General features: G+C 30.2%; 2 protein-coding genes across 2 annotated transcripts in view; one reads left to right on the forward strand and one right to left on the reverse strand.

Moving 5' to 3' along the window:
- The window catches only part of LOC139087068 (casein kinase I-like), a 41,622-nt gene extending 31,499 nt beyond the window's left edge, over window positions 1-10,123 (forward strand). The window contains exon 2 of the mRNA XM_070635763.1: window positions 9,030-10,123. Within this exon, the coding sequence (XP_070491864.1) occupies window positions 9,030-9,216 (187 nt within the window). The 3' untranslated portion in view covers window positions 9,217-10,123. The remainder of the gene's footprint in view (window positions 1-9,029) is intronic.
- A 5,974-nt stretch (window positions 10,124-16,097) lies between these two features.
- Ankle2 (ankyrin repeat and LEM domain-containing protein 2) lies at window positions 16,098-20,028 on the reverse strand. The gene is made up of 6 exons (XM_070635720.1): window positions 19,915-20,028; window positions 19,601-19,786; window positions 18,743-19,239; window positions 16,873-18,682; window positions 16,525-16,756; window positions 16,098-16,462 (listed from the first exon to the last, which is right to left on the reverse strand). Exons 1-6 carry the CDS (start codon window positions 19,955-19,957, stop codon window positions 16,264-16,266), a joined length of 2,967 nt encoding a protein of 988 aa, XP_070491821.1. The 5' UTR covers window positions 19,958-20,028; the 3' UTR covers window positions 16,098-16,263.
- Window positions 20,029-21,118: the final 1,090 nt, after the last annotated feature.

Raw genomic sequence — 21,118 nt, forward strand, 5'->3', positions numbered from 1 at the left:
CTCGTCAATTTCAAATGGTAAATGCAAAAAGTTGATGACCGGCCACATGATTTCTTGTCAACTAACTACAAAACCATTCCTAAAAACGTTATTTGATGAAGTTTCCATAGGTCTTCTAGTAATATGCCCAATCCCTAGTCCAACCCATCCAAGCCTGTTCACTTTAGCTCATTCAAATCAATTTCTTAACCCTTCTTAATACCCCATGTCGCACATGGTACATGCAATCGAGTCAAACACATTTCAGCTGATTTTAGTACATACTTAACCAGTCAAAATGAATGTTCATGTGCTTAAGAAACCAAATAAGGCAACTAAAACACAAAACGAAGAAAAAAGATTTTGCAAAATTGCATTCAACAATTAACCGTCTTAGCTTCAGCATTGAAAAATTATGAAAAATCTCTTTTTCTGTTTTTTATTTGTTTGTTTGTGCTGTCGATTACAAAAGAATTGCCAATCGGTTGGATTGCTTGAGGAAATGTGTGCAATGTAAAGAAGAAAACATAGACGGAAAAAGGAAACGATATTCGTTGCATTTAATTAAAGATTATCTTGCACATTTATTATTTGTCATACGGTGTGTTTTTTAGAACATCATAGCACTTTTTTTCATTGCCAACATTGACGGTGTTTTATGGCATTGTGCTAATTTTTTGTTTTCGAAGCTAATGTGCCACGAAAGATTAATGTAATAAATATTATCTGATAAGGGTGACTGTAAATTTTTTATTGAATTCCAAACAAGAGGATGATCCAATTTCAGTTTGTAATTGTACTATGAGGGGTCGTTTGATGTGTGATGTGCTACATTTATGGATGTATTTATGTAGAGTATGCTGGATGTGTTCTGTAATCTTTCTAATATGTAAGGTTCTAGAGAATATGGACATCCACCCAACAGCTTAGTCTAAATGGGATTTGAACCCACAACTAAGCATGGAGTGAGACTTGAACCTGCGCTTTTTCGATTAAACGTCATGTGATCCTACCTCCTGAACTACCAGAGGTTGTTAGGGAGCGTGACACAATGCTCACTTAAGCCTTTTCTCCTCTATCCAGTGCTCATCGCACAGCTCTTAACATTATATTGATCCAAACAGATGACTAATTCAATTTAAAGTCTGGATTACGATAGACGTCATAAGTGAATAAATCCATTAACTAATGCGTCTTTGGCATATTTAGTACTGATAGCCTTGAATAAAAAAACTAAATGATTGATATCGACATGAAGAGGTTAAAGTGGATATTCTTGTATGGGCGTTGATTGCATCAGACAAAAACAGTCATTCCATAATGTATTGGTTAAAAAAAAAATTAAGGAAATTTCTCAAAGGAATCGATCGAAAAATGGTCAGTAATTCTAGTAAGAAGCTTTTATCGATAATTAGAATTGATGAGCTTAAGTGGTTGATTCAGCATGAATTGAATTTGCTCAACCAGCTCTTCTGAATAAGAATTAAGGTGAAAAATTTGTTGCTTAACCTCAAAAAGTTGACAAAAAACTTTCATCTATCACGTAAACAAATGAAATATTTCGAATAAATTATCGATTTGTTTGACTGAATTTATGTTATTGAGGAGACATAAACCACTGCACGATTCAACACATGTGTAGGAGACATGACTACGTATACGAAAAAAAAAAAAGATTTATGGAAAGCTTTCTGACATGCGACAAAAGTTTTTCCTTTTAACTGCACAAAAGTAGCTCTGTCCTTGACGTTTGTTACATAGAAAGTAGCAATATGTTGCGATAGTTAATTTAAATAGATTTAGGTAACTGTTGTAAAGCATGTTTTTAGTAAGTTCATTAAATAAATTTTACAATGTGATATCCTGAGATGTAATTAAATTAAACTTGCCAATAAATCATCATTAATAAATACTTTCACTTGATTATTCATTTTTGATCGGCATGTTTGATAGATTTAAGTAGCAATAAAATTGTCGATATTTCTTTTATTTCCATACATTTTACAATCGTAAAAATTAAGAGGTCATAATAAATTGATAAAATATATACGACAAGTGGTTTTTGGATGTTTACATTTTCATGTAATGCGTATGTGGGAATTCTTGTAAAAATAAGAGGAAAATTGAGCATACGCAAAATCCATAAAGAGATCAAAGTAATTTAATAGTACAATACAGTTCAAGGTGGGGTAATAAATCATGTTTGGTGATAAAAAATTTATAGAAAACAACATGTCATAGAGACATGACTGGGTGTATCCAGGTGGGAGGCCGGGTGGTCCTGTTCAGACAACATTCACTACGATTTTCTTATCCTTCCACCCCCCATCGTCGTCCTAAATATCAAAACTAAGCAAAACCTAATTCCATTCAAAGCAGATACCAGTAGGGTGGCAGCATCTCTACCCCCTTAGATACTCACCTGGTAGACACAAAAGATAAACTACTAGGATACTAAAATAGTAAAGTCATAAGCTCTCATCAATTTTTTCAGAAACGTTAAAATGTCCCAGTGGCGTGATCAGAGGGAGTAAGGGAAGGTGAGGGGTTTGGTGATGACTAACACCACTAGGGGGAAGGGTGTTGCCCCTGATTTCGTGTAAGCCCCTCCTGACTACGCCCCTTAAAGAGGGTTAAAACACCTCTCTTTTTGGATAAAAATCCCCAATTCACAAGTAATCATCCATTGCCATTCACTCGAATATGATTTATTCATATCTCCACTTATATCCTTTTTTTTCGTTTTTTTCGCAAAAGCTTCGTGCTCTTGATGTTTTACCCTTTTGCAAAGTATTTGGCACAGTAAAAAAAGTCAAGTGCAAAAAGGTAAATGGATTTTTAAAAAAGCCAAACAATCCATGAATCTTATCGTTTCAAAGTAACTCATTCGTGAATTTTGCATAACCTTTCACGTGGATAAATATAAGCCGAATTTTAAAAATTGAAAATATGATTCAAGGATGTGGAAGTGACGACCTGGTGTGTGCGTAATTAGAAATCGATAAAAGAGAAATAATAAAAATTCCTGAGGCTGCACAGACGCTCGAAGGCTTTTCGTTAGTTTATATTTATCACTTTTATTATTGCTTCTTTTCTCTCACACACTCAAGACACACTTGGCATCTCCAATAATAGCAGAAAACCTTTACGCAAGTTGGAAGTTATTTTGATTTCACTTCATTCGCAATGTTATGAATTATAAATACAGTAAAAACATGCAGATTTTCTTGTTACTTTTTTTATGTACGAAAATATATTGCGTCGGTTTTTCTCACAAATCTTATCTTATTGCTTCTCATTGCTATTTTTGCACGAATCCTTGTAAAACAAGACAAAAAATTATGTTGGTTTGTTGACGCAATGAAATATTAAATTTTTTGATATGCTGCTGCTGCCTAGGTTGAATTAATGATGAATCTTCATTTGAGAATCTTGTCAGAAAAATGTAAGCACTGTTTGAGTCTCAATGTCTCAATGGATGGAAAAATAATTGCAAAGTTGGCATTTAGACGACATTTATTCAATATTTTGAAGTCATTCTCTTTACATTACGGTAATTTAATAGCTTACATGTGTATGAATCACAAAAAAAATCAATTACTTATTGAGGATATTAAAGTAACTAATCCGATTTATTGTATTTCCTTTTATTTTTTAACAAAAGTATAAAATCAATTGAAATTTTCTTTATGTGAGCTTTCGCAGAAGGAACTTTTCAATTATACTGGTTGCTGGGAGTCTAGTTGACGACCAGATCATGTAGTTGTTGTTGTGCGATTGAAAACTTCCAACAGAGGCGTAACAAGCAAAATGAAAACTTTAATTTATTATTTTTCCCGGAAAGCTCTGTGATGTTTCATGTTTGGGCGTAAAAACAGGCGTCAGGATGTCGTTAGAGCAACCCAGGGCAAATTCACGTTTTGAGTACAACGAAGTGATGTTCTGGCGACTGGATCCTTGAGCAAATAAGAGGAATGCTCATGAGCATGCTTATAAAATTGAGCATGCTCTGTTAGGGATTATGCTGTTTGGGTTTCCCTCTTTTAACGGCTTTTCTCGACCGGTACACTTTGTAATGTGGCTACCACAGTGTCTAAACGACAGTAACAAGAGAGGAGAGGAAATGCAGGTCAAAAAGTTCCATCCACTTCCTTTGGATGTTTTGCTTGTTATGTCTTTGGGCAGTTTACTTAGAACCGAAATTGATCAAATTTCCTGCTATGCTCTATTATTCTGCCGTCTTTGCGCCATGATCGCATCATTACACTGTGTGTCGATCGGATGTATCTATGACATTGAACAATCACCAAATGTCAAATTGTCTGTACTAAAATTTCTGGCACATCATTTAAGAATACCGTCTCCAATTCTCAGTTTCTAATGCACATCATTAATGGAATCAATTCAAAATCTGCCAACTCAAAATGATAATTATCATTAAAATTAATCACACAAAAAATGAATGTATTTTTCTAAGGATAATAACAACTTGAGTGAATTCAGCTGTGAAAATCCATGTCATTCATCTTTTTTTTTTTTTTCATCTGAAAATAGAATCATGCGATATAAATAGCATGTAATACTTGTGAGTGAGTAACGTGTGGAGTTGAAAGACCTCATCACAAAATAACAATTTATTATTATTCTTGGACGGACAGACTAATTGCTCATGTAAATCATAATATTCTAAATGGTTCAAATTTCAAATAAAGCAATTCACCAAAAAAATAAGTAATAAAGTCATAAGAAATTTCCACAAAAGAAAATATTCAAGTATACTCGGTGCTCACTCAACACGCAAAAGTATATTTTCTTCATTTTCATTATTTTTCTTTTCGGTTTACTTGATACTTTTTTTGTTGAGACAGTGCTGCACAAAGCATGTTCTGCGAATAGCAAGCTATTGAGTATGTGTAATACATCCAGGACTACATCTTCAATTCTGGAAAGTTGGCAAGAAGAATAGGTAGAGATCAAAAATGACTTTATATTTATATCCGTATATTCCACTAACTCCTAAATTCAGGTCTGCTTAGCAGCAATTCTGATTGAGTTCATGGTTGAAAATCGCATTTAACTCTACGACAATTACCAACATCTGATCCTTAAATAAAAAAAAAAATTGTTAGTAAAAGGATATGAAGAATTTGTTCCGTTCGGGAATCGAACCCACGTCATACTATTTCCAAACGTATGATCTTACCCACTGAGTTACCGGAGTTGTTTGCAATGCTTGACAGAATGTGAATTTAAACTATTATTGTTCTTTAATTAATTAATTTCCTTTGAAATTTCAATAAATCGCTATTCTCTCTTGGCCCTATCGGAAATTTGACAAAGTCATATTGGAGCCTCTTTCATTTATTTCCAACAAATAGAATTCGAAATCGACTTGTATTTTGTATGCTTTTTAACTTGAACGGCTTTTCTATGTAAAATCCGAGTAGGCTTTGAACTCTACCAATCGAGTATGCCTCCAAGAAATAAAGTTTGTACAGCACTGCTCCGAAAATGACTTTTCTGTCTTCTCCTCTCTCAATTTTCTTTTCTGTAAAAATGAGAAAGGTGAGGAAACAATTTTCATTTGACTTTTCTTCTTCAGTTTTGACATCATCGTCATCATCATTTCTACATTTTAATGAAAGAGAAGAGAACTCTTGCTGTACACGTGGCGTCATTGACATTATTATTTCTTGATCTTTATTCATACCTGCGAAGGTTACATATGGGAGAACAAAATAGATAAAGAAAATTGTTTATGACTTTTTGTGTCAAGATAAGAATTTGTTAAGGCATGCAAAAAGTTCTCAAAGGTCACAATTGTGAAATTTTTCATTTTCTCCTTCAAGCAATTCCGATAAATCTGCCTTTGACCCTATTTTCATTATCAATAATATTAAATCCTTCAGAATGTGAAATTCACAGAGATTGACACAGAAAAAGAAAGCTTTTATGTATTTACAGTGGAAAAAGGAGGAGAAAGGAATGTAAAAATCGATGTCAGGCTTCAATTTTTTATTGTTCCCAATTTTTTCCTTTCATTTCACTTACTTTTTACTTTCTTCTGTGTATGTGTGTGTGTGTAAAAAGGAAAAAATGATGGAAACCCCAAAAAATTAAAGAAATACTTTTCATGATCATAATAAAGGAACGGAAATTCTGTTGAAAATGAGTTGTTTGAAAAAGTTGAGAATTTAGGTAGGACTCGGAAAAATGTGGGGTGTACGCATATAATGTGTTGTGTTTAAGGAGTGAGAATGAGGTTATGTGTCAATCTATATAACAGGATAGAACTTAGATCGAAAATTTGATTGACGCTTGCTGGAAAATCAAGAGTTTTGAACCCTACAAATTAGATGGTTTTAAGTGACGCAAAGCTAAGTCTCTTAACTATTGATTACATCATTGTTTTCCTCCAAAATCCAATCTCACAAACTATGGACGAAAAGAACGTTTAGTTAAAAAATTCTTGTAAACGCGACTTTACAAAGCTCACTTGATTTGAATTTTATAATACCGTTATAATTTGAACCTACCCCAAACAGACGAAGAGCATCATCTCGAATGGGTTAGCTTGCTTACCTTTAATATACTAGATGAACATTGATCTGACCTAACTCTGCTCTTGAGAGCTCGCTCTATGCTTGCTAGGCTTCAGCCGTTACTTTAAAAACAGCCCCCAAAACATTAAATTTAAGAACATTGCAAAGACTTTTCTCTCAGAATCATGTGTGTTTCTTCTTTACTGCTTAGAGATACAGCCTTAGATACAACAGAAGAATGAAAAAGTTTTAAGCATGAGGCATGCAAACAGAAAGGTTGCCTTGATACTCAATATATTTCTGTGTCTGGGAAGTAACAGAAAAAAAATTATTAAAAATGTCAGAATATTGAGTATTAAGTATCTAATTTTAAAACGTAAATAATCCTACAGAAACTTGAAAACAGCATGCTGACTAAATAAAATAATATTTATTTAAGCATGCTGAGAATTATGACAAATAAATTGTACCAAAATTTTCCTGCCAAATTGCCTCTCAAAATTTTTTTCTCGACGCAGCATGCTTTGTTATGCTGAAAAATCTACGATGTTTATACCTTCCGTTCTAATAATAATCCCGAAACCGTATATTACACACGATTTATGTAACAACTTTACATCTAAGTAGACTATTTAAAAATTTAAATATGTATATACATAATATGGTTACAGCAGGTACACAAAGTATTTAATTCTTTCATTACGTGACTTATTATTTATTACGTTATGAACAGCTTAGACAGCATAAAAAATATTTTAATTCCTATGAATTATGCAAAAAGTGTTTAATCGTATTATTACATTTGCTGATTTGTCATTATAAACTAATCTAATTTATTAGAAATTTGATCATTATGGTTGACAGTTAGATAAGGCTGTCAGTTGTTCTAAGTTGCTATACTAAAGTCAACCATTTAAAGGATATTTTTCTAATATTAAATGTAATTAAAGAACTCCAACTCAAAATAAACAAAGAGAATATTCACCTGAATGAGCATGCTCATGAATATACATACTCAATCAATATGATTGTGCATGTACAGTTTTATGGACATGCTCCTTGTCTGTGCATGCATGTATTATTTTAAACGTAAATTTATGATGTTTATTCTACGGAGTTCAAAATCGGACTGAACTTTTGTATGAAAAGGGGGTTTGAACTATGTACAATAAAAATTATTTAAATTTCAAATGACCGTTAATTATAAAATTCAAATCTCTTTATTAAATGAAAATTACAATTTGAATTGGAATTCAAACCTTCTGGCCTAATGGAGTTGCTAGAGAGCATAGCTCAATGCTCTAACAGACAATCAACATGCTTGCATGTTACAGTACGACTATACATAAAAGCGTTTTCTTTGTCTCTTAGATCAAGCATCAAATTCAGCATTTTTTCTCCCAAATTTTCATATTTAAGAAATTAAAAGCACTTAAATGCTTAACATTAATCATGATAAACATTAATCATCTGAATAATTCCAATAATATTTCATCAACCACAAAAAAATCCCCAAGAATAAGAAAATATTCATCATTATCAGCAGCGCCAATATTTTTATTTTGATCTTAATGAATTTCATTTAATCAATAAATATGATGGAAATTCCCATGTTTCTAGCCAAATTTCAAGTTCCTCTTCTTCGCATGCCAAAAAGGTCTTATCAATTATCTCAAAATTTCTCATTTATTCATGGGAAATCCAAAAACGATGAAAATTCTTTTGGAAAGTTTGTTTGTTTTCTGACCTTTATTCATAGCTGGAACTGATTTTCCCCCACAATTATGAAAATTTTCTATTTATTCAGATGGCAATAAATTCCAATAGCACCAAGATGATTCACTTTAAAGTCGTCATTGGAATTGTTTTTCTAAATCTGTGATTAATGTCATCGATTCACACTAATGCCTGCACTCTGTGCATTATTATGCTTTTAATTATTTCCATTGGGTGTGTCCATCTACTTGATGTGTATATGTGCTCTTTTTACTGTTTTGTTGTTGTTGGATAATAGAAGATGTTGCATTAGAGCGTTGCCTTGTTGTGACCTTTTATTCGATTCGTTTTCGACCTTCTATGAATCTATGCTGGAAAATTTAATTATAATGGAAAATTCTAATCTTTAATTAATAATTTAAGATGAATTTATCCACTCGAAATATTACCGAAGGATAGAGTCAGGGTGTATATCCACTGTCTAAGATTCAATTTAATTAGAGCATATAAATATTCAAAACTTTTAACGAACTTTTTGTGTTTGAATTTTTTGAAAGAATCTTAGTTTTGTTCCCTTTAAAAATTTGAATTTTTGAAATCCGTTGAATTACTAAAATTTTGATTTTGAATTTTTTGGAAGAAGCTCAGTTTAATACCCTTTGAAACTTTGAATTTTAAAAAACCGTTAAATTTAAGAAACCTTAAATTTTACTTTCCTTTCCTTACTTTTTGCTTAACATGAATAGCGAACATTTAATTAATTAAATTTCCTTTTTTGTCTTCTATTTGTAGAATTTTATTCAGAACACTTAATCACCAGTACGATTACACGTTTGACTGGACAATGCTTAAACAGCGTTCATTACAGCAACCAGGTGGAATGGGGGCTATTACAGGACATCCAGGAGCAACAACAGGAAATGACGACAGCGATCGACGCAATAAAGAGAAACAACCAAGTGAAACGGAACTGAAATAAGAGAAAAAAAAATGAATGAATTTTTTTTTTTTTTGTGAAAAGGACACTCACACACACACAAAAATGCATACATACACGAAATATTAAAAATATAATATGATAAAAAACAAAAAAATTATTAATGGGAGGGTCCTTTTCAAAAATTCAATTAGAAATTTATCATCGACTTGATTTTTCAAAAATTTCAAGATTATTTTTAATTTTTGGTTCCACATTACATTTCACTTTCATCAATTCTTTTTTTTTTATTATGATATATATAGAGATACATATTATACGCCTAATTTTTTTTATTTCAAAAATTTTTTTGATGCTGTAAATCACTTAGAAATTAAAAAATTCAATTTGATGAGGAAAAGAAAAAAAATTATTAAAAAATTTTGAAAAACGATGAAATATTAAAAATGGGAAAAAAATATGAAGTTAATTAAATGGAAAAAAGAAAGAAAAAATTCAACAAAAGAAGAAAAATAAACAAAAACAACAATAAAAATTAATTAATTAGAAGTAATATTAAAGAGAATAATTGATGATATAATATAAATATATTTTTCATATTTTAAAATGAAAAATTTATAAACAAAAAAAAATTCTGAGGAACTGGGCGACATAAAGTTTAAAAAGTGGCTGTCATAGTGACGAAAGATTATCCCCTTTTTGGATTTTGTGTCGCTTAGGTTATTAATATCAAACAACCACCCATATAAATATATACATACATGATATATATATAGAAATAAGAACAACATGATGAGAATTTGTTTTTAAGCTGATAACAACTCAAGTCCATTTTTTTGCAAATAACACACATACAGAATAGAGAATTATAGATGATTCTATTGAATAATTAAGCAACTCGTATGAATACAAATGATCTTATGTGAGGATGAATGATTTGATTCAGAAATTCTATGCTTTATTCTCGTTCTTATTGGAATTTTCAGACTGGTTTTTTACATGTGATCCATGTGTGCTAGTAGAACAAGGTTTCGAGATTCCAAAAAATAAATTTAAATCCTTGGATTAAAATTAAATCCTCGGATTAAAATTAATCCAACCAATAGATTCGCTTCCGACACACCCAGAACATTTCCAAACCTCAAAAGCTCCATCGCTATAAGCACTTGAATCAATTTTAATTCAAACAAAAATGTTTTTTGGCAGTTCCAAACATTTAATGCTTGAGAAACTTCAATTGTCATAATTTTCATACAACTCGATACATTTTGATCATGACATTAAAGCCAGCTGCAAGGATTTGTTTAAAAACAGTCGTGAACTGCAATCGATTTTTTATTTCATGCCACTTAGTTCCGATTTGAAATTTATGACCTTTAGTGATGCAACATAATTGATCTATATTGAGTTGTTTCAGGCAGATGGCTTTTGTCGGAAGTGAAAATGGAAAAACTTTTTCAATTGAAATTTTGATAGGACATAAAGCAATGAATTTTCATTCGAATTTTTCATCCTTTTTTCCGCATAATTAAACGTAAAACACGAAACGTATAGAATTTTTCGCGATCTATTTTAATTAACTATTATTTTCTTTTTTTAAAGCGAAAGAAATTAATTAGGTAAATAAAAAAATAAAACTTTCTCCATGAATTACATACTTCAAAGTAAAGGAAACGACAGATCAATGTCCTTTTCAATCAATCCCCCTTTTTCATAGTGCTGTCATTGACACTTTCCAAGCTTCTTAACCTTTTTCTTCTTTTTTTTCGCATCATCAAATTGATGTCACTTGTGTGAGGACAAAAGTAATGACTCTTTCCTATTTCATTACGTGTGGGGAAATGAAATTGTGTCATAAAATTGATGCAGAGGTTATAAGATGCTTGAAATTCAAATATTTGGTTAAAATGGCATTTTTAACGGATTTTGAAGATTTAAATTTTCATTTCCAGTCATAAATGAAGTTCGAATTTTGAACTTTCAAAATAATTGAATTTTAAAAAATTTTGAACTTGAAGTTCAATATTGAAAAAGCTTTTTTGTCAATCAAGAAAATTGAAGTTCAAAGTTTTGAACTTTGATAGCATTTGAAGTATTCTGAAGTTTCAAAATTTGAATGAAAATTAAGTTCAAATTTTGACCTTCAAAAACATTTGAAGTGTTTTTAAAATTTAAAATTTGTGTTTTTGAAGTTCAAAAATGGAAAAAGCTTTTTTGTTCAAAATTTGAACTACTTTAATAACGTTTGAAGTGTTTTGAAGTTTCAAATTTTGGATAAAAATTAACATCAAATTTTGAACTTTGTGTTGTTTTTGAATTTCAGAATTCATAAATTAAGAAAGCTTTCAAAAGCTTTTTGACAGACTCTGTTCAAGCATCTTTTTAAGTTTTACAAAAAGAACTTTTCATTTAAAATTCATCAAAGGAAATAATTTCCACAATTTTTCTTTTCATCAATAAACAAAAAATGATTTCGACTCACATGAATTATCAAACTGTAAAGCAAAATTTTATATAAAAAAAAAGAAATTTTATGGGAATAAATAAAAGAAAAAAATAATTGCATACAATTTTATAGCAGTAAATTACTCACAAATAACCTGAAACTTTTTTCATGAATTTTTAGGAAAACTTTCTTCCTTATAATTTTCACCATTACTCATTTTCATGACGTGTATGAAGACGGATGCCGTAGATTATCCAACAGAATTAAATGAATGTAAAATTTTAAAGATTGTATTTAGAAGAAAGTTTAATTCCCTCAATTTTTTGCGTAATTTTCAATGAAAATATTCTGCAAAAAGAAGTTCGTGCGTAATCAACACAAGACCTAGGTGATGTAAAGTTGTCAGCTCTGACTATAATTTTAATTTAATTAAATAATTGTCCATAGGAAAAACTGACACATCAATTATAAAGGATAACTGACATTTTTTTCAAATATAAATAAAATCCAAAAAATAATTTAAATTTCAAAAAGCCGTTAAAATTTTAATTGCTAATCTTCCAGTCATCAGGACTCGACAACTTTACATGACATGGGTATCGTATAACAATGGCTGATTTCCTTTCTTAAATGTATAAAAACATAATGTATAACTTCCGATTTAAGGCATTAATTTGCTGGCAAAAAGAAAATTCGGAAAATTTTGTAGAAAATTTCCCAAAAACAAAAATGAATAAAAAACATTGTAACATAAAGTATAGTAAACTTTTTAAATAAAAATGCGTCAATTTTTGATGATTTTGATGATCGAACAAATATAATAAAAAATTAATAAAAATAACGATATAAAGTATTGTTGTCACATCCGCGTAACTTTTTTTTTCCATAAAAAATAAGTTTTTTAAATAAGTCAAAAAAAAAGTTGTATTTACACGCGAATATTCTCACAAATACACACAAAGAAAAGTTATAATTAATAAAGTTTTTCATCATACATACTCAAAATTGAAGAAAAATAAAAGCCCATGGAGATGATAATATAGTCATTTTTAAACGTTCGTTGATAAAACATTTATAAATGAATGATGATATACCTAAAGGATTATAAACATTATTTAATATAACACAAAAAAATATTTAAACGTGAAAACAAATACCAATGACACAAGAAATTAACATGAAGAAAATTCTATGAATCATCAGGAAAAGTGAGGAAAATTATTTAGTTCATTGTAGTTGAGTTTGCAGAGATTAACATCTGAGTCCTTTTCATTTGAACAAATATGTTGGAGCTTTTAACGGTCAAAAATTTGAAATTTTTGAAAACCACTAACACCATGAAAGAAATTTTTGAAAAATTTGATTACAAAATTTTCATTTTTCAATTGAGTTTTTCTAGTACAGAAGCAATGGCAATGCTTAATTCTAATAAATCTGAACACGTAACAGATTTTTGTACAAATTTGAATTACAAAATCTAAAGGATTTTTGAAAAAATTGCAAATTTAAGTGCTTTCTGAACATTTTGCAAGCTCATAAAATCTTCAGAACTTATTTTTGAGCTGTATTCTATCAAGAGATCAATAATATGACAAGCATTTATGTCCAGAAAGGCTTAATTTTGAAGGAACATTTTATTGTTTTGTGATTGTAAGCAAAAATTAAATTTTTGAATATTAAACTTTTTTGAAAGCTTTTTGACAAAAAAAATCTAAAAATCTGACTTTGTCCTGAGCGACACAAATGAACACCATATGGAATTCACCTAAATTTGGTAGCCATATGGACAATACGGAATCCAGATGCTATCAATAAAAGAGGGTAACTGAAGCCTTAAAAGCTCCATGGCGCAGCCTTCTTCATTTGTGACGCACGGGTAGTCATGAGAGCAAATCTTCAATTCCTGCAAAACCCGCAGCCAAATTCTCAACTCTCCAAAGTTTCAATTACCCTGAAAAAAAAACAAAAAGTTTTCGTATGAAAATTTGCGATAATCATTAAAAACTCAAAACTCTGCTCACTCAAAAGGAACAAAATTGGATTAAAAAAAATTTTCCCCAAAAACTTTTCGTCCATCATAAAACAAAAAGAGAATCATTTGTTGAAAAAGAAAGTTTGGTTTTGAAGGGATTTTAAACAAAAAAAGGAACGAATGGTAAGGTTTGAAAGTTGGGAAAGAAAAACTTATGAAAAGTTATTGAACTCGATTGGATTGAAAAGTCTTTTGTTTTTCATATTCAATGGTCGATTTCAAAATGTCTGTTTGATATTCAGACACGAGCTGATTGCTGAAAAGTCAATGGAAATAGATTCAATTGAGTTTTTCAGGTTATATCCTTAACAATGACAATGAACAGATTTGTTGTTGTTGTCAATTTAATTCTAGTATGAAATAATAATTCCCGATTCGTGTACTGTACACCAGAAGTGACAAAACTTGTAATTAGCTTCATAGGTCCTAACATTAAGTTACAAAATTGGTGTACATTGACAGACAACATTAACAATGGTCGAATAATTAAGATGAAATAACATAGACCAATTTAGTGCTGTTGTGGCATTAAACTAGACACAGAAACCTTACTAGAAAATATGATTATTTATTTCTGTTTTGGAAGGGATGAATAAAGTGATAAATTTTGGATTTGGGTAGAAATTGGAAGTGGGATTGAGTAATTTGTGAGAAATATGCGATAATGGAAGTGCAATGAACAAGTTCCAAGCGTATCCGCGTTAATGACCGACTCTGAGAAGCTTTTTGGGGTAAATGACATTAAGTTCTCTAATTAAGAAGACCAAAAGCTTCAAAAATCGCATTTTCTCAATTATTCTGTAACTAGCAATCCCAACTTCCAGTCAAAATATCATTAAACTGCTAAACAAATCGATCAGCTTAGAGAAGTTCTTAAAAAATAGGATGTGGAAGTCGCTAATCATTAACATAAAACAAAATATTAATGAAAACATTTTCTTGGGACAAAAACAAATAATTAAATTTAATGAGGATATAAAAAGTAAAAAATATGAAGGATATCTGTTATAACGGTCATTTGGGATTTGAATTATATTTATTTTACATAGTTGGAGACCCCTTTTTTGTATGAAAGTTCAGTTTGTTTTTGAACTTCGAAGAATAAACATCATTGTGAAGGGATAAAATCCTTAAGGAAGTCTTTTAATTAAACTACCTAAGCATACTAAGCATATGCTCAATGAGCAGCTTACGGTACTTCATAGTACAACACTAAAATAACTAAAGTGGCTACGTAGATGAGATTCAGAAAAATTCTAAATTTTTGTATGAAAAGGGGTTTTCAACTATGTACAATAAATATTATTCAAATCTCAAATGACCGTTACACCAGTATATGAAACTTTTTTTTGTAAATAGTAACGAGATAACTACAAGATGAATAAAATAAAAAGTAAAAAATATGATATAATGAGTTAGTAAATTTAACAATTACAACAAAAAAAAGAACATGTTTTAGAAATTCTATATTATTAATTGATTACAAGTAAATAATGATGTAATTGTAAGATAAGCAAAATGATAAAGATGAAAACAGTCTTGCGGCATAAGCTTTGCTCCAAGAAATTTAAAAAAAAAAATACAAAAAAAAAATATTAGAAAACACATGAAAAGTAAAAAAATTATTAATTATACAGCAAGTAAATATTTTAATCAATTTTTTTTTCTTTTTCATTATTTTTGAATACCTATGTGAAGAATAAATGTAATGTATATGCAATGAAATTTATGCTGAAATTTCTAAATATATCATATTACATAAGCTCATCTTTATCAAGCATAAATCTAGCAATTTCAGCATAAATTTCATTTTTAAACAAATAATTATTTGATGATAATTTTTTTTATATATAGATGATGCAGATTTAGTTAGAAGATTCAATTTACTCCCTTCATTTTTTTATTAATTATTGTTTAAAAGCAATTTTTTAATTTACTCTTTTGTAATTCTTTTTTTGTTAAGATTTAATGCAAAATATCGTCTTTGAATTAAAACATGAAACGAAAAATCTTTTTTTGAGAAACAATAAATTAAAAATCGTCTGAAAAAATAATTAAACTTGTTTTTATTCTGAAAAAAAGTTCCAGCGAAAGTTCAAAATTGTCATTTTGAAAACATTTGAATGGTTTTGGCATCTGAAATTGTATGGTTTTGAAATACTTGATTTGCAATTGTATGGTTTTGAAAAACAATTGTACGGATTTTGAAAGGTTTTTTTAAAAAAAAATTATGCTGTTTGAAACATTTGAATGGTTTTAGACAACAATTGTAAGGTTTTTAATTTGAAATTTTCAGATACGTTTGAATTACCAGATCCAATAATTTTCAGAATCTACCCAGCAGCAACATCAACTCTCTACAGTACAAGATTTATTAACGAAAAATTCCAAAAGTATTTCTCAAAATTATCTTCTTTTTCTTCATTTTTATTTATTTTCTCTTTTTTTTATCAAACATGCTTTTCAGTCTTCACATAAATCAATTAAATTATTTTTTAAAAGGAAACAATTTATAATAATAAAAAAAAAACTTCAAGTTTACATTAATGAATAAAAAGTACGATTCGTTACAAAAAAAAAATATAATAAAAGTACTTAAAACACTCAAAATTTAACCTTTAATCTTCAATTTTGGTGTAAAAAGTCGAAAGACATGGCTGTGCTGCTTATGGACATTCATTGAATCTTTTGAATTGTTCCTCTTCATCGCATTAAACCATTTATGAACGAAAGGATATTTGACATCATCAATAACAAAATCTTCGCCAAGTGCCATGAGCACATCACTATCGACTTTTGAAGGTTGATCACTGTGAATAGAGAGACTTATTAGCCAAAATTCAATGATTTGCATAATTGTACTTGAACTTACCCATTAATATAAAGCGTATATTCTTTCTCTTCTTCTAAATGCTCTAAAGATTCCTCAAACATATTAACATCCTCGTCATCACTATCATCAAACCTAACTGGACTTTGTGGTGGCGTAAAGAACTCCTCAACATCGCTAGACGCGTCACTATCACATGACAAATACGACTCGTCGTTGTCGTCGTCTAGATCCTCTGTTGTTCTTTGTGCCCACATATCCACTATTTTTGGACCTAAAAAAATTTCACAAAATTAACGGATTTTAAACATTCAAAAATTTTAAATTTCAAAATTTGAACTTTGGAGTATTTGAAAAATTATTTTCCGTTAAAAATAAATTTGGACTTACCACTATATAGTCTCTTCCTAATATCACGTCTATGATTCTGCCTTTGAAGCTTCGAGCTAGTAAAATTAATATCAAACGAACATTTACATTCAACAATATCAGGTCCATTCCATGCATCAACACACGCTGTTTCCGTATTGACATTCTCTGGATTAAATATCTTTTCCTGATGCTCAATATAATTTCTTGTAAATGTACTAATGCACATTGCATGACATTTAATCAAATCCTTTGTATCTGGCAATGTAAATTGCGATGCAAGCGCATAAATCTTAGACATTAATGGCACTAAATTTCTTAAATATTTAACATCAACATTATTCTTCTTTAAGCACCAAACGAGGAGGTAACTGTAACGTGAATGAACTTTTTGAAAATTGATACTGCTGAAGCGTGTATCTCTCTTATAGCTATCGATTGATGTGTATAGTTTATTGATTTCAGCAAGTAAGGTCTTTTCATATGAATTTTGATCTTGAATTGCTTCACCTTCGAGTAATGCAGCAAGTCGTTTTGCAAATGTTCTACACGACTGCTCAATGCATGTATATGGATTAAGTAATGGAAGATCATTAGATGATTGTCTCATATTTGTGAGCATTTCCATTAATGGACTTCGAGGAATTGATGGTGATGTAATTCCATTTTTAGATGCCTTTTCCTTCTTTTCCGTCAGCTCATCATTAATGTCCATACTATATAATCCAGCACAAATTGAATTTAGGCCAAAAGAATCATTCAACTTCTGTTGTGCTGGTGACTGCTTTAGGCCATCTGATTCATTAAGTTCCTTCTTCTTTTCCTTCTTTTTCAGATATTCTTCAAAACATTCGAGGCCATCCTTACTACGTATATCCAAAAAATGTCCTAAAAATTCCCAATATTCCTTCCATCCAACATTATATTCGTGGGCTAGTCCCCGACCAATTTTCTCAAGACCTTTTACCGTGTCGGTCAATCGAATATTTTTCTCTTTAAATGATATAGAATCGTGAATATTGTCAGGACCATATATAGAGCCACTTTCGTCAAGGAACGTGATATGAGCACTTCCTATACTTGATGACGGTGGATTACAGAAAAGGCTGTCTCCACTCGTAAAGGCATTAAAATTGTGACTTAGATGATTACTGTTGGAATCATTTTTTCCCTTTTTTAAAGGTGTCTGATCCGATATGTAGTCGCTTGGATTACGATAAGTTTGAAATTTATGAAGTTTTTTCTCCTCAAATTCTCGACGAATTTTGTCTTCCAACAAATCCTCAAACAATTCCTTAAATTCTTCTTCTTCGTGCTCATTTAATACACTAAATTTGTTATTGCCGTTCTTATCACTTTTTTCGCTCATATTCGATAAATAAACATCCTCAAATTCGTCTTCGTCTGCATCAAAATTGTCATCAAATAATTTCTTTTTAAGTTTTGGTGTTGATGATATCATTTCGGTCATTGACTTTGACATTCGTGGACTATAAATTGGCGATGATATTGATGATGTTCTTGGTGAAAATGATAAGTTAAGACTATTGGATGTAGATGGAATTAATCGTGGAGGCGTTTTCCAACGTCTTCGGAATGTTAATGCTTGATCAGAACTCATTGGTCCTGCATATGCCTTAATCTCCAAACTTGGACTAAGAGCATCTTTTTTGAAATTTGGCATATTTGAAGGTGTAAATGGTTGGCCAATCACGGGTTGAACTGTGTCATCGTTAGATCTCAATACAGGTACAAAAAATCTTTCGGCAAGAAGTTCTTCTATGGACTTTTTTAATTCCGGCGTTGCGTCGGGGCAGCGAGCGCAGATAATCTGAAAATACATGTTTTTATGATTAATGAGGAATCAATTTAATGCTGGTAGGATACTCACATCTCTAGGATACAAGCCCTCGGAATTTGGCTTCATTTTACAAATTGGATAGGCGAGAAGAACTTCAATAACATCTTTAGCACCAATTTTTGAAGCAAAATGCAATGGAGTCTCATTACGTGACTTATCTGGAGTATTCAAGTAGGATTCTAATAAATTTTGTGACATTACTTCGATATTTGGATCATTTTTAAATCCGTGTAAAAGCTCGATAAATTGTGGTTGTTCGACAGTTTGTAAAATAAGTTTTGCCATTTTTGCATGCTTATTCATAGCAGCAACATGAAGAGCATTATAACGTGGACCTTCTTTAAGTATCGCTGGCGTATCACCTGAGCTAACAAGATATCTTGGATTTAAATTAATTAACTCATAGACTTTCTGTACATTATTTTGCTCAATTTCCTTCCTGAACTTGACCAGATCCTGACTCTTTGGTGCGGGGAAATTACTCTTTTCAAGAGATCGTTGAATCACTGGTTGATTCGGTGGAGGCGCTAAAAGATGTAAAATGTGATATTATTAGTATAATATAAATACGTTAATTGCCGTAGCGTAAAATAAATAAACACTTGTTGTTAGTGAGCAGAACACATGTTTAGCAACATGATGAAATAAGCATGCGAAAGAATATAAAAAAAATTGAATAAGGAAAATGAAAACAATAACAACTGATCGCTGTGCTCTGGTGCTAAAAATATACGCATTGAAAAGAAGAAAAATTGTCGAATATTGCAAACGTCATCCAATTTTTTTTATTATCGTACGATTTTTCATCCTTGGATAATAAGACTCGTGAATCGCGATATCATGTGTTAACTGCTAAACATTTTATCTTAATTAAACAAATTTACTTACATTTCAGTAGAGCTATTGTATCGAGAATTGATGAGGAATCTTGCCTGCAAATATTTGTTTGAACACCACTTTTTGCAAATTTTTGAGCATCCTCAAGGTTCTTGAATGACTTAAAACGTGAATCCTTGTTGGCTTTTAGTGCTTTTAAAGCTTCTTCTCTTTTGACAAACACAAAATCTAAAGGATCTGTAAAAGTTATGAAATTGCGTTAAAAAAATTTTCTTATCTTTTTTGGAAATTTTTGTTTTTTCATATTTTAACACTTTTTTTGAACATTTCTCGATCAATTTCACATTTATCTTATAGATTCTTACCTATATTATCATTTGATGGTGAGTAAATTGCAAAATATTCCATTTTAATGTACAAACTTTAATTAATAAACTAGATAATTCATTCTACAAAAATTTTTGCCCTTGAAAAAATTTATTATCCAAATGACCGTTATTTTTGAACACACTATTTGATTTAACGGTCAAATAAGATTTGAATTTTTCAATATTTACCTTTTTTTACTGAACGTACTGAGCAGTCTTTGAATTCGATTACGGTGATTCCACCGATTGGTTGAATTTTGAAAATTTTTACATGAATAATCCGTGTTCTTTAAAATTTAATCATTTCCAAAATGACATTTAATTCAGTTGACACTTCAAGAATACCAGATAAACATCTTTATTTACTCACTCAACATCATAAACAGCATTATAATCAAAGCAATTGCTGTTAATTAAGTTATAATTTTGATTTTAAAAATTTGTTTTCCCGCGGATTAGGAATTTCGTTACTTATACTTTTTTTCAACAATGAGAATTTTTAATAATTTTAGCTTAATAGCTTGGTTTTGAGCCCTAATAAGCACAACATAAGATGTATTAGATAAGAAACCATCGATTAGACTACCAAAGAAGCTTTAAAAGTGTTTAAATAGTCTATATTTTCGTTTTGAATGATGTCAAAAACAACAAATTCCAAAAAAAAAGTATAAGTAACTGGCATAAAAATGGAAATATTTCCTTAATTAAAGTGTATTAAAGGTACTAGATGACATAAAACGATAGTAAATAGGTAAATACGAAAGTACGAAAGTAGTGAAAAAGTGAGTAAATTAAGAGAAATATCATTTTTTGTGAAAAAATTCATCGGTGGAATCACCGATTAGACATTGAAAATTGTAAAAATTAATTAAACTAGAGAATGTCAACCTTATTTTACTGCTTAGATTGGTAGATGACATGAGGAAAATTCAAGAACTTGAAGAAGCTACGAATTCTAATAATTCTGTTGCTGACAAATTTGTTGATTAAATTGTCCAATTTCCTGTAGACACATGAATTACTGGATCTACAAAGGCAGACAGAACATAATACATTTTGTTTAAATAAACCACTTTTTATTATTTTTTGTAACTCTATTCTTTTCTATCATAAGAAATCTTATATCGGTAAAAATTAATATTAAATGTATTCTTAAAGCCTTATTGGATATGACATGACATATGTATATCCAAAAGATTCA

The sequence above is a fragment of the Chironomus tepperi genome, unplaced genomic scaffold (genome assembly GCF_022539635.2).
Source record: "Chironomus tepperi strain 1889 unplaced genomic scaffold, CSIRO-AGI_Ctep_v1 contig_93, whole genome shotgun sequence".
Classification (NCBI taxonomy): domain Eukaryota; kingdom Metazoa; phylum Arthropoda; class Insecta; order Diptera; family Chironomidae; genus Chironomus; species Chironomus tepperi.

Bases quoted from the DNA above. Each gene is read 5' to 3' on its own strand.
- Ankle2 (XM_070635720.1), bottom strand. From the start codon at position 19,957: ATGGAATATTTTGCAATTTACTCACCATCAAATGATAATATAG. The intron at 19,787-19,914 runs GTAAGAATCTAT...TAACTTTTACAG, and splicing joins ACCATCAAATGATAATATAG to ATCCTTTAGATTTTGTGTTT. The intron at 16,463-16,524 runs GTAAGTTCAAGT...CTCTATTCACAG, and splicing joins TATACGCTTTATATTAATGG to TGATCAACCTTCAAAAGTCG.